Raw genomic sequence first — 13110 nt, 5'->3', positions numbered from 1 at the left:
TTTATAGTACATTCTCTTCCCTGAGCAAGAACCCCATAGCCAGCCCTAGTCTGAGCCTGCCACACAAGCATGTTGCTCAGGGTGGTAGGAAGGGGGTCTCTCTTTTTAGAGACCTGGGTCAGCAAAGGTCATGGAGTTTATCATCAGTCCACCACCATCAGGTGCAAGATGGCTCCTCCCTAAAGATTTCCACACTTTTTTAGTCCCTTAACTGTGTGTGTGTGTGTGTGTGTGTGTGTGTGTGTGTGTGTGTGTGTATTTTTTGGTCAGGGAAGAATTTTCCTACAAAATGGATTTATAGAAACTTAAACATGTTTTGCAAGAAAAACAGCCCTCCAGCAGAAGCTGCAGCTGGACACTGCTTCTGTCCCACCGTGGCGCCAGGCACTCTTGTTCCACGTCTATAAAGTGGGGTGAAACTTACCCACCTCCCTTGCAGGGTTGTTGAGAAGCACCAATGGGAGAGAACATGAAGACCGCCACAGTCCCTGGTTTCCAGTTGATGCCCTCAAACAGTTGCTGTGTTTCCTAACAACGCAGTTATCTGATAAAAAGCCAGGGGTCCCAGGGCACCCTTTCTGCCCAGCTAACGCTAAGAGCCCGTCCGCCTCCTCACTCCCCGAGCTCGTGCACCTCTGCCGTAGGGCCTTGGCGCTGGCTGTCCCGTGTCCCAGGAGAGCTATTTGGGGCTAACACCCATCTCTGCTCAAGTGCTGCCTTCCCAGTGGGGCCTGCCTGCACCTCCCCATGGGAACTGCAGCGCCGCTCCCACTGGGGGTCTTCTCAGCCCCGCTCTCCGGTCTCTACTGGTGCACTGCGCTGACCCCTTCTGTCCGACGTCAGCCTCGCCGCAGGGGGGTGTAAGTTCTTCTAGGGATGCCTGTTTAAATCCCTAGATGCCTCCCAACACCCAGAGCAGTAGCTGGCACATAATAGGTGCTCCACAGGTTTTCATTGAGAGAATCAAGCTGTGGTTCACATGTGTGTAATATCACTGTAGGTCTTAATTCCTTGTTCTATTTTTAAAGTACAATTCTAGTAAAAAGAATAAGGTTGTAATTTCTCTAACACAGTTTCACTAATGATAATAATAATAAAATGACAATAATACAGACCTATTATTTTTTCCAGAATACCGTTTAATGTAAACATTACACCAAGGCTGCGAAACATCTTCCAAAATTAGTTCTTCGATGAACCAGCAAATCATCATTAGAACACATGGAGCTCTCGCTTTAAAGAAAGGATTTGTTTTCCTGGTTTTAGGGTGTCTCAAATATCTTCTCTTTCAGGGAAAAGCTTAAGGACCATTATCAAGATATCAGCAGAGCGCTCACCAAACTAGACAAATCCAGAAACGGCTACATATCCATGGGCAGGATGCAGAAGGTGCTGCAGGAGTGCGGCTGTTCGCTCAAGGAAGAGGAGCTGACCGACCTTCTTAACAGGTTTTCCTCCACTGCCTTAGCGGTGCTTCTCACCTGGTCGGGACGGGAAGACGAATTGGCACATGGCTTTCTCTTCTTCCTCTCTGTCCATTCAAACAGCTAGTAACCTCGGGGCCTCCCTGCGGCCAGGCTTCGTGGAGTCAACCCAAAGCACAGGGAGGGCACCCGTCACTCCTCCCCGTGGCCGTCCTCTCCGCTAACATGAGTTTTTGCTTTCCCTGCGTTACTCATGCCTTTTGGTGGGAGTCAGATGGTTCTGCGGTAAAGACAGCAGCCCCTTCACCCTGCGCTCTGGGTATTTCCCCGTCCCCACGTCCACAAAGCTGACACTTTCACGGGTACCATTTGGTCCTTAACTTGTGGTTCTAAGTGACAAGCTTCTATGTGCTGCTTCCTGGCTTGTAACTTTCAGGCAGTGTCTGTTGACTCTGTACCAGGAAGACGTGGGTTTCACTTTCCTTCACCCACCACGTAGCACCAGCCGCCTTACCCACTCAGCCCCCGCCTCTGCGTGGGAACCCACAAACTTTTCTCCGCGGGCCCCCATGTTGCTGCATCGCTGTTTCGGGTAGATCAGTATTTGGGGTTTATAACATCGTGACCTGTTTCGTGGATCACTTTTCCCTTTCTACGTAGCATTTTGTGTTCCCCAGAATTAGTCTATTTTCATGGTTTTCTATGTACTTATTATCACTAATGAAACCCCCACCACACCCCCAGTCGTAAAAACCTTTTTCTGGCATGTTCAGACACATCGGCTCATCTGTCAGCTTCATACTCCCGGACGACCTTTTTCATGCTCTTTAACTCTGAGAAACTTTCTGGATTACTTCGTGAAGGACTTCCTCTCCGTTCTTGGTGAAACTCTTATTTTTACTGAATCTTCGACCACGTAGGATGTTTCCTCATATTTTAAAATCTTTCCCATCTTCCGTCTTTTCCTTCCTGCTTCCCCTCCTGGAAGATCTCCCCAATTTTAGTTCTCAAGCCTTCTTTTGGGATTTTTGTCTCTGCTGTCGTACTTAACCGTATTTCTAACGACCAGAACTGGGTTTTGCTCTCAGAATGTTCCTCCTTCAGAGCATCGTGTGCTTGAGTTGTGGATGCACAATTTCATTTCTCTGAAGGTATTAACAGACTTTTTAAAAAGTTTTCTTCACCAGAGGGGTCTCTCCTCAGTGTTGCTTTGTTCTACTATTTTCCATGTTAGATGCTTTCCTCAAAAATATGCTGAAGAGTGAGGTTCTAAGAAGCCGATTCGAATCTGGGCAGTTAGGTGGGACTTGCTGACTTGGCTTTGAACTTCCGGTCTGAACCAATGCGGTGGCACAACCTGGCAGGGAGTGTCCTTGGAGGATCCCCAGTGTCAGGATCTTTAACATTTTTCTTTTGGGCCGGTCAGATTTCCCAAAGACTAGGGTTACCACATAACATGTAGGGATGCCTAGTTAAATGAGAATTTCAGATAAACGGTAACATTTTCAGTTTAAGTATGTGCCATGAAGTATTTGGGATCAATTTATATTAAAATTACTTTGTTTATGTGAAATTCCAATTTAACGGGGTGCCCTGCTAAGTTTTTGTTGGTTCGTTTTTCTAAATCTGGCAACCCAACCAGAGAAGACTGTCTGGTGCCCCGCTGCCAACATTCTGGGAGCTGCCTGGGAGCTGCCTGGGAGAAGGAGCCTAGAAGTTTCAACAGCCAGTGTGGCAAGCTGAATAATGCCCCCCGAAGATATCCAGGTCCTAATTCCTGGAACCTGTAAATGTTACGTGATATGGAAAAATGAGTCCTTGCAGATGAGATTAAGGGTCTTGAGATGGGGAGATGATCCTGGATTGTCTGGGTGGGCCTCAGATCTCTGTGTCCTCATAAAAGGGAGTCAGGGAGAGGTTTCACTCAGAAGTGACCACAGAAGGAGCAATTGGAGCGGTGTGACCACAAGCCAAGGATCACCAGCAGCTACCAGAAGCTGGAAGAGCCAAGAACAATTCTCCCTTAGCCTCTGGAAGGAACACAGTCCTGCCGACACCTTGATCTTGGCCCATTGAAACTGATCTCTGACTTCCGGTGTCCAGAACTGTAAAGGAAGAAATGCGTGACATTTTAAGCCACCCGCTGCTCTGTGGCGCTTTGTTATGGAGCCATAGGAAACTATTTAGTAAAGTCAGGATATAAGCTTCCTCCTACTCCCTCTTCTTGAGAAGAACCTTCTCTGTCTTGCACTAGGACACGCGCCTTTTGGTTCAGAAACTTGGACTCCAGAGAGCACAGCTTCCAGAGCTTCCATCGTGTGTGCTGGGGGAGGGGGACAGGTTCCCAGACACTTGGAATTTGGGAGGGGCATGGGGCCCAAGTGCTTCCCACGCAGACTCTTAACCAGTCCTTGTATTTTTCTTTTCTTTTTTTGATGATTTAATTATTTTATTTTTTCTTTCATTTATTTTTTTCATCATGATAAGCGTAATCTGTAATCCCCATCCCGTATTTCACCCACCCCGCCACCCATCTCCCCCCTGGGAATCGGCAGTGTGTTCTCTCTAGCTAAGAGTCTGTCTCTTATTTGTCTCTCTCTCTCTTTTTCCCTTTGCTCATTTGTTTCTTAAATTATAAGTGAAATCATATGGTGTTTGTCTTTCTCTGATGGACATATTTCACTTAGCATAATACTCTGTAGCTCCATCCACGTTGCTGCAAATGGCAAGATTTCATTCTTTTTTATGGCTGAATAATATTATATATATATATATATCACATCTTCTTTATCCATTCATCTATCAGTGGACACTCAGGCTGCTTCCATATCTTGGCTATTGTCAATAATGCTGCTATAAACATCGGGGTGCATGTATCCCTTTGAATTAGTGTCTTTGTATTCTTTAGGTAAACACCCAGTAGTGCAATCCCTGGATCACAGTGTAGTTCTATTTTTAACTTTTTGAGTTTTCCTCCATACTGTTTTCCGCAGGGGCTGCCCCAGTTTGCAGTCCCACCCACAGTGCCTGAGGGTTCCTTTTCCTCCACGTCCTCGCCGACACCTGTGGTTTCCTGTGTTGTTCACTTTAGCCACTCTGATAGGTGTAGGGTGACACCTGGTTGTGGTTTTGGTTTGCATGACCCTGCCTGATGAGGAGTGGTGTGGAGCATCCAGTCCTTCTCTTATTCACCCCACAATCACTCCCACTTCTAGCTGTAGACGGGTCCCCACGAGTTTCTCACCTGCACACAGTCCATACACGGCCTCCACCCATTTTTCCCATGACCCTTGAAGTGTTCCTTCCAGTTTCTGCCTCCAAAGGGTTTTGATCCAGGAAAGCAGACCTTGGCCGTAATTCTCGTATTCGCCCAGATCCTTCCAGATTTGGGGTTGATGTTTTGCTCTGTGATGTCAGTTTTCTGAATGGACAAGAAAAGCTTTTGGTTTTCAGGCCATTCAGCTTTGTGAGGACAGAGTGACACTTCTGAGTTCTGTGCATGTCAGCAACCCCTCCTCTTTCTACCTCTGTCTCTCGCTCCTTCCGTGTCCCATCTGTTGTCAGGTACGGTTTTATTCTGGGGAAAAGGGAGTTAAATGTAATCTTCTGTCCTGGAGCCACAACCAGGTCTTCTGTGCTGAATTCTCAGGTTGATTCTGAAACTCGAAAACCATTAACCAGCCTTTGGCAATTATGACTATGTAAGTATTGTTCAGTGCCCAGGTCATGAATGAAAAGGAGCTTTCTTCCCAGTGGCACCGTCCCTGAGCCTCGTGTCCACCCTCTTGTGGGCAAACCTGGGCGTCCATGCATCTTTTCTAAGTCATATGGGGAAAGGTGGTTCTTTGTGTCAGCTGTTGCCAGGAATATAAAGAGCTGTTTTCTGGGAACACGGGGCTCAGGTAAAATTCAACATTGTCAACCTTCAGCTTTCCCCAGCCTTCCATTCCACTTCTATTCTGACAGGTTTCCCCAGGTGCCCTCCATCCTATAGCCTGCCCCTCCCCAACCATTGTCTTGTCCCAGGTCTGTCCCTACTGTTCTCCAACAGGGTTGGATCCCCTGTTTCCTACACCACATGCCTTTTTATTGCTAATTTACATTCTTATTTTGCTGGAGTACTTCCTGAAGTAACTTTCTAAGAAAGGAGGGGCAGGAAATAAATTTTCCCAGTTCTTTGTCTGAAAAAATTGTTTAATCTCCTTCATGCAGATTGCTAGCTTGTCTGAGCATAGAATCCTAGGGAGAAAATAATTTTTCCTTAGAATGTTGAAGCCATTGCTCCTCTGTGTTTGAGCCGAGAGAAGTTCAGGGCCAGTGTGTGTGAGTGCGTATGTCTGTGTTTGTGTAATGAAAAGAAGGACCATTTCCTCCTCAAATATGCCTATATGTTCTCTCCTTCCTTAAACAGGATCTCCTCTCACTAAATGTATTTCCAGCTGAACGAGAATTCATATGCATTCAATGAATAAATCATAGAAAAACAGCACCAGATAAATAATTAGCTAAATGATTGTAAGAGAGTCTTGTTAAAACATACTTAGGCTTGATACTTTTCTAAGTAACAACAAAAAGACTGTGGGATTTCTGTAGTCCACCTTTCAATGGGGGTGATCAACTTTTTTACAAATTGAAACCTTAATAAGGATCCAACGCTCAGTTGCTTGTTTCTTCTCAAAGACCTCTTGATGATAAACATCTCTGTTATTTGTAATTATATGTAGATTATTCGTTTCCAGATCCAAAATAGACTTTTCTAAATAATACTGCGATTAGCATATGCATTTGATTTTATTACTAAATTTTAATACCAAGTTGGCAATTTATCCTGCTGATGAAACAGAGTTGATTAGGCTTTTCCTCCATGTCTCCGTCATGTGAGCCAGCGACGCGGGGCCCATGGAAGGCCGCTCTGCAGCTGTGGGTTGGAAAAGCACAGCTCTTGGCTCCTTTTCTTTAGAAGCAGATATCTGAGTCTCTAGAAACTTCTCTCTCCGGCTTACCAACATTCCACACTGTTCTTCTTTGACGTGCACTCCACCCTGCTGATAGAAAGTTCGGGTGTCAGAGTGCCAGTAATCCTCAGAGAGCTTAAGTGACAAAAGTGTGAACTTCGAATGCAGTTAAACTTTATTTTGAATTATCTTACATCTTGAAATATGCTCTATGTTCTCATGAAACTTTGGGATTGTCTCTCACAATATATTCTTCTAGACTTTAAAGGTATTTTCTTCTGTGCTAGAGTTGAGGGCAGGAAGGGGCCTCTGTTTCTATCTGGCGTGTTCTCACTGAGATGTGCACTCAGACAGAATTTCTATTTGAGAAAATACTAAGCTATACAGGTTTTGTAAAACTATCTCTTGAGTGCTTTTGGCTTGACAGCTTAGTTCCCGCTCATCTTGAAAAACAATCTGACATCCATTTGCCTCAGTTCCTTTTTGCCTTTCCGCGGTCTCTGACGTATTCCCCTTCTTTTCACATCCCGCGGCCGTTTCTCGGTCCAGTGCTCGTGAGCTGCGGGCATGACGACCACAGCCCTGAGCCCCCACACTCCCCAGCCTCACCTCCAGACCGTCCCTGACCCCACTGCCAGGTGTATCTCCCCGCACCACCCCTCTGCAAGCGTCCCGTCTCCGCTGAGGCTCCTTCGTTTGCCTCAATCAGTGGATCAGGTGACTTAGCCGGGCCTTCTCTCCCCATCTTCTGCTCCCCAAAGCCTGAGCTCTGTTGTCCAGCCTTCAAGTCTCAGAGCCTCAGGGCAGGACAGTCTGCAGCCCCGGCAGCCCTCACCTTGACCTGCTGCTCGATCCGTTACACGGCCGTATCTGTGGGCGCCCGTCTGCCGTCGTAGCTAGCTGGCGCGTGTGCGCCTCCAGGCCAGAGAACGGTGTCTTCACGTTATTCACATTCCGCTCACTCTTCTGTGCTCAGCGGCTGTTTGTTGAAAGAATATGTGATAGAGGTTTTTTTTGTAATTAATGTATTCTTTTCTTTCTTTCGGGACAAGTTGGGGAATCAGCTGGCATGATAACGCCTTCAATTACCTTGACTTCTTGAAAGTGGTGGAGAGCAGCAAGCCAACAAGACCTCAGCCAAAAGAAAAAGAGGAGAACGTGCCAATCAATTTCGCGACGCTGGACCCAGAGGAGGTTGTCAAAAACGTCCAGGAAGTTGTCGCCACCTCTGACGTGGCTTTGTCAACGGTACGACAGACTGAAAGTACTTTTATTCTAGAAACTGAAGTTCTAGCCCTCACGTCCATTCATGAAAAGCGGCTCTCAGCCCTCCTCTCCTCCCGGACCCCTGCACCTCTCCTCACTCTCACGGGGCATCAGAACTTGGATGGGTCAGTCAAGATCAGCTTGTGCATTTGAGCAAATGTGTATCCATGTTTGCTCTACAGGAAGCTACCATGATTGCATCCTGAGCCTGCTCTCTGACATAGAGGTGCTCAGGGTGTAGCCAGTGCTGTGTCTGGAATGAGGGCAGGGTGTTCCAGGCCAGGAGGGCAGAGGACAGAGTCCTCAGGTGAGCATGCCCAGCACATCCTGCGAGCACTGGGCCCATCACACGAGGTGGCCTTAGAGGGTTGGCCAGTGTCCAGCTATGGCACAAAGACTGATTGCGAAGGCCACCAGGAGCCAGGGGAGGGTCAGGAAGGCAGTCCCCCAAGCACAGTGACATTTTACAGCTAACGTCTGTATGACACTGAAGAGTGTGCCAAACCCTGGCCTAGGTGGGGATGATGCTGTGGCCCACGCTAGAGTCCTCGGAAGATAGTGCATGGGCCATGCTCCTAGTGGGGTGGCGGTCCCCCAGACGGATCCACACCTCAGTTTCCCCTGCAGCAGTAGGAAGAAGAAAAAATGCTGTCTGCAGAGGACAGGTCTTATAGTTTAATGAGACAGTGAATCCAAGGCATCCTGTGTGATGTGGGGCAGAGTCGGAGCAACTCTGTCCTTACATTTGTGACAGGAGGACCTACAGACCCTCTCCAAAACCTAGGACCATGCTCACTGATTCCCCCATGTGAAAAATCCTCTCAGCATAGGGAGGCCAAGTGGGCTGTGGAGTCCAAGCATAAGGGTTCAGAGAGCAGAGGAAAGGCAAGTGCTACCCAGCCGGCCTGTGAAAGTTCTAGAATGTCAGCAAACTTGATCTTCACACGGGAAAGCAGACATTTTTCACATCTAGGAGCTCTCTATGAGGATTTAAGATTTTTATGTCTTTATTTTAATGATTAAAGATAAAAATGAGTCTGAACATGCCGTGGGTCATCTAGAAACCACGCGGGTCATCTGGAAAACCACCTATGCGCCTTTCAGACCAGAGCTTGTGCTTGAGATGGCCCTGGGCCCTGCGGTCAGCCCGTGAGCACTGCAGACCCGGATGTTCACCGTGACCAGGGGCGATAGAAATGATGAAGGGGGCCGGGTGGTGGCCACAGCAGGCTAGAGCCCCAGCCACCTGTTGCGGAGCTGAACATGGGCCCCAGTTTGCTAGAGCTTGTCATTTTTCATAAGAAGCTATGAAACCTCCTGATTTCTAAATATCAGCACATACTCAGATTTTCCAAAAGCACCTTACAGGCCAAATAAATCCATTTGCAGGATGGCTTTGCCCCCTTCTGACTTAAAGGGGCCCCACTAACATCTATCAGGATGTTTCTCAAACTGAGGTCTGTGGAACCTTTGGGGGGAACTGCGGTTCTCACTTCCAAGAAACACTCTTTAGGCAAGAGATGTTTTAAGCCAGAGAGTGAGACTCTCTGGCCAAGAGAGTGGCGGATGGCTTGGAGGGAGAGAGGGCATTGCGGGGCAGAGCGGAAGGAATGGCGACGTCCGAGGACAGCCATCAGAGAGGACACCTGGCACATTTAGCATCTCTACCGGTCACTGGAGACCTGTCTCAGGCGCATTTTGCTTCTGAAATGACACAATACCTTATATTTCTAGAGAGTTCATAGTTCTAAAGCCTCTTCACTTTTGACTCTTCCACCCGTCCTGTGGCTTGGCGGGCTGGACTGACGCACAGGGAGGCCACGCAGACCCAGGGAAGCACAGGTCACACAAACGCTCCATTGACCGTGCTCATGGTCATTATCCTTTACTGCGATCCACTGTGTGCCAGGTACACGGACAGGTGTGTTTGGGGGCCATAGTAAAACAGAACGATATGAGTTACGGAGTCTCTCTTTTGTGTACCAAAGAAGCTAAGCTCAGAGAGGTTAAGGTCTTACCGCAGGCAACAGAGCCTGTGTTCAAAGTTCACTCCCGACCGGCAGTCAGAGGGTTTTCCACCCCCCCCCCCACAGCTTTGTCCTAATGTTACCACAGGCTAAATAAAAATTTGAAGCTAGACAGTATTTTAAGGTTAATTTGGTTACACATATATCACCACCCCCATGGGCGGATGGGATGTGCCTAATTAGCCCTGAAAGAGAATTAACCACAAGGGAATTTGGTTTTGGGTCTGCAAGCACATTAAATTCTTACTTAAGGAAAAAAGATCTTAACCTACCACTTGATACAGATTTTCTAGTGCAATAAAAATGAATGATTTTGTTTCAACAGATGGAAAAAAATGTGCTTTCTTTTTATAGCACGTTTTTGCACTTTTTCAGTCTGACTACTGTACCGCTGGGTTGGCCCTGGCCGCCCCAGCGCCTCCAGCACCGGCATGTGACCGCGGGGCCTTCCGGGGAGGCGAGGCCACAGGGACACTGGCCCAGGGTGGGGAAAGGGCAGCAGTCTCCCTGTGCAAGCCTCAGGGTGGGAGTGGGGGACAGGGTGGTCCCTTGATTCCTCCTCCTCACCACCTCCGACATCAGGCTCCACCTTGAGACCCCCTGTCCCACACCCCGACCTGGGGGGATTGCACCTGAGCCTCCCATTACAAGGGACGTACGCTCCAAGGAGCTAGGATGTCGCGATGGGGAGACTTTGGGCGCATGGTTTCACCCCAGGAGCATCTCTCCTTCACTGTCAGACAGCCCTCCTTGGAGCTCAGGTGGCTTCCCCTGCGGAAAGGGGGCCAGGGCTCCTCCTCACTCCTCTGCCTTTCTGAATCCAAAGAGGAGCCAGCAAGACTACTTTTCTCTGCGGTACAGGAGTTCTCACACCGGGCCTGTGCTTTACCTGTCCCGATCTCTCAATCATGGTGCATTTTATTAGGAAGGTAGATTTTACAGGGCACTTGAATACACGTGATTTCATTTGCATTCGGAAAAGCAATACTTCAGGAAAATATTTTTGAAATAGTCACTTGACAGTAGCATCTGCCTTTTCTCTCTTTTTTTAGGCATTTTCTGCATTGGATAAAGAGGACACTGGGTTTGTAAAGGCTTCGGATTTTGGACAAGTTCTTAAGGATTTCTGTTACAAACTAACAGACAACCAGTATCATTATTTTCTGAGAAAACTGAAAATTCATCTAACCCCCCATATAAATTGGAAATATTTTCTCCAGAATTTCAGCTCCTTCTTTGAAGAGGTAAGGCTATCGGCAGCACACAAGCATCTCTCTTTGAAAATGGGCTAAAAGTAGTTTTTGCAAAATGGGTAATTGATTAAAATCACAGCAGATAAATTGGCAATCACCTCATGTGACTAGCTAATTCCAAATGAAAATGCAGTATAAATCCTACACGGAGGTAGCAGGCAAATATGTTTATTTTATTGAAAACTCCTTTCCTTTCCTTTCCTTTCCTTAGAAGTTTGGGAGCTTGCTTTTGTCTGGTTGTTTCAGAATTCTCGAGAATCTTAGATCCCTGAAGATGATCGGTGTCCAAAGAAGTGAGGCCCACAGTATGTCAGGCCTTGAGCTGGCGATGAAGGAACTAGGACCCACTTGAGAGACATTTGTTAAAGACCCACTATGTGCTGGGCCCTGGGACATGTATCAGCCAAGTCTGGGGTGGAGGTAAACATGGAGGGAATGGGCTTTAACAGAGGCATGCTCAGCGAAGGAAAGAGTGCTGGGAAAGTCAGGGAGGGCTTCCTGGAAGAGGGTGTGTGGCTGACTGCAGGACTCTTGCTTCTCCCCCGGACTGCATTTCTGGTTGCACAAATTGTTTATTCTGAGGCTGTTTCTTGATCTCTAAATGTAAACGGACCAACAGCATTAGCAACAATCACGATCTAGTTTTAGCCAAAACAGATTTCTCTGAACACCATTTTGTACTGAGAGTCAACACACAAGTGCTGTGGTCCCTGTCTACACAGCCGGGGGGATGAAAAGAAACACGTGAACAATCCAAAACTAGTGCGACAGTCAAATCACAGCAGGCCTGTCCTACAATATATTGAAGTATCCCCTGCAGCTGGACACTTAATGTCACTTCCAATTGCACACTTTTATGTATGATTAATACCTAAGTCCATAAATCCTTGATCACTGATCTAGAACAATTTCTTGAAAACTAGATGATTAGAGCGAACAGCATGAACATTTTTAAGGTTTGAGGTTCATTATAATACTAATAACAACAGCAAATGCTGTATAGTGCCTTCCGAGGGCCACTCTTCTGGTCCTTTACGTATATTAACCTGTTCAGTCCTTTGCTGCACTACCTGGTGTGTGCTGTTAATATCCCTTTTTATAGCTGGGGACCCTGGGATTTGTGCAGTCACCCCCATGGCCAGCGGTAGAGCTGCTCTGTGAGCAGGAAGTCCAGGTCCCTCAGTGCTGCGCCGTCTCCGGTGGGGCCTGTGACTTCTTTCATCTTTGCTGTTTAGACAGACATTCCTAAACAATAGATACTGTCGCACTGCATGTTTTAAAGCTTTTTAATTTTAACTTTTTAATATCGAGTATTGTTTTCTGCACTTATTTTTCTGTTTACTCTCATGTGTTCAAGATGTATCCATGTTATCCATTGGCTTCAGTTCATTCCCTTATTAGGCTGCTATGAAGTTAGTCCATCAGATGAATATATTCTATTAGGGTGACCACGCCCCATTCAGTTATCACCCCCCTGCTAATGACCATGTAGGTTGTTTGCAGTCTTCCCATTACAAGCAAAGCACCAGCCAGCCTTCTGTGTCTGTCTCCTTGTGACCCTCGGGAGTTACCCTGCGTGGGATCAGGGGGGTGGGGCAGGTGCGTGTTCAGCGTCCCAGGGACCGTCGCTGTGGCTGTACGAGTCATGCACACTCCACCAGCCTCGCGTGAGAGCTCCTGACGTGCCGGGGTCCCGGTAACCTGTGGTATTGTCAGACGTTTTCATTTCTGCCCATCTGAATATTAGGAAGGCTGGACATTTTCTTGTGTTATGAGCCATTCAGGTTTCGTTGTCCAGTCCTTTCTTGGTATGTGAGTTGCAAATACCTCCTCCTGGCCCGTGACTCGTCTTTTCTCTCTGTTTACGGTGAACCTCACTATTTTTAATGATGATACTTTTTCTCCTGACTTTAAAAGAAATACATATTCGTTGTGGAAATTTTGGAAAATACAGGAAAGTGTAAAAGAACAAACAGGGCTGGGGCGCCTGGGTGGCACAGCGGTTAAGCATCTGCCTTTGGCTCAGGGCGTGATCCCGGCGTTATGGGATCGAGCCCCACATCAGGCTCCTCTGCTAGGAGCCTGCTTCTTCCTCTCCCACTCCCCCTGCTTGTGTTCCCTCTCTCGCTGGCTGTCTCTATCTCTGTCGAATAAATAAATAAAATCTTTAAAAAAAAAAAAAAAA

The 13110-nt window shown here is 47.3% G+C and overlaps 1 protein-coding gene across 1 annotated transcript in view; it reads left to right on the top strand.

The window, feature by feature from the left end:
- Positions 1-13110, top strand: part of EFCAB6 (EF-hand calcium binding domain 6) — a 217357-nt gene that overhangs the window by 164681 nt on the left and 39566 nt on the right. Inside the window, exons 22-24 of the mRNA XM_008702910.2 lie at positions 1293-1448; positions 7432-7627; positions 10725-10916. Coding sequence (XP_008701132.2) covers positions 1293-1448; positions 7432-7627; positions 10725-10916 — 544 coding nt within the window. The remainder of the gene's footprint in view (positions 1-1292; positions 1449-7431; positions 7628-10724; positions 10917-13110) is intronic.

This window comes from Ursus maritimus, unplaced genomic scaffold (genome assembly GCF_017311325.1).
Source record: "Ursus maritimus isolate PB19 unplaced genomic scaffold, ASM1731132v1 scaffold_21, whole genome shotgun sequence".
Classification (NCBI taxonomy): domain Eukaryota; kingdom Metazoa; phylum Chordata; class Mammalia; order Carnivora; family Ursidae; genus Ursus; species Ursus maritimus.
Note: the sequence above shows the minus strand (reverse complement) of the source record. Positions and strands in the feature narration are given on the sequence as shown.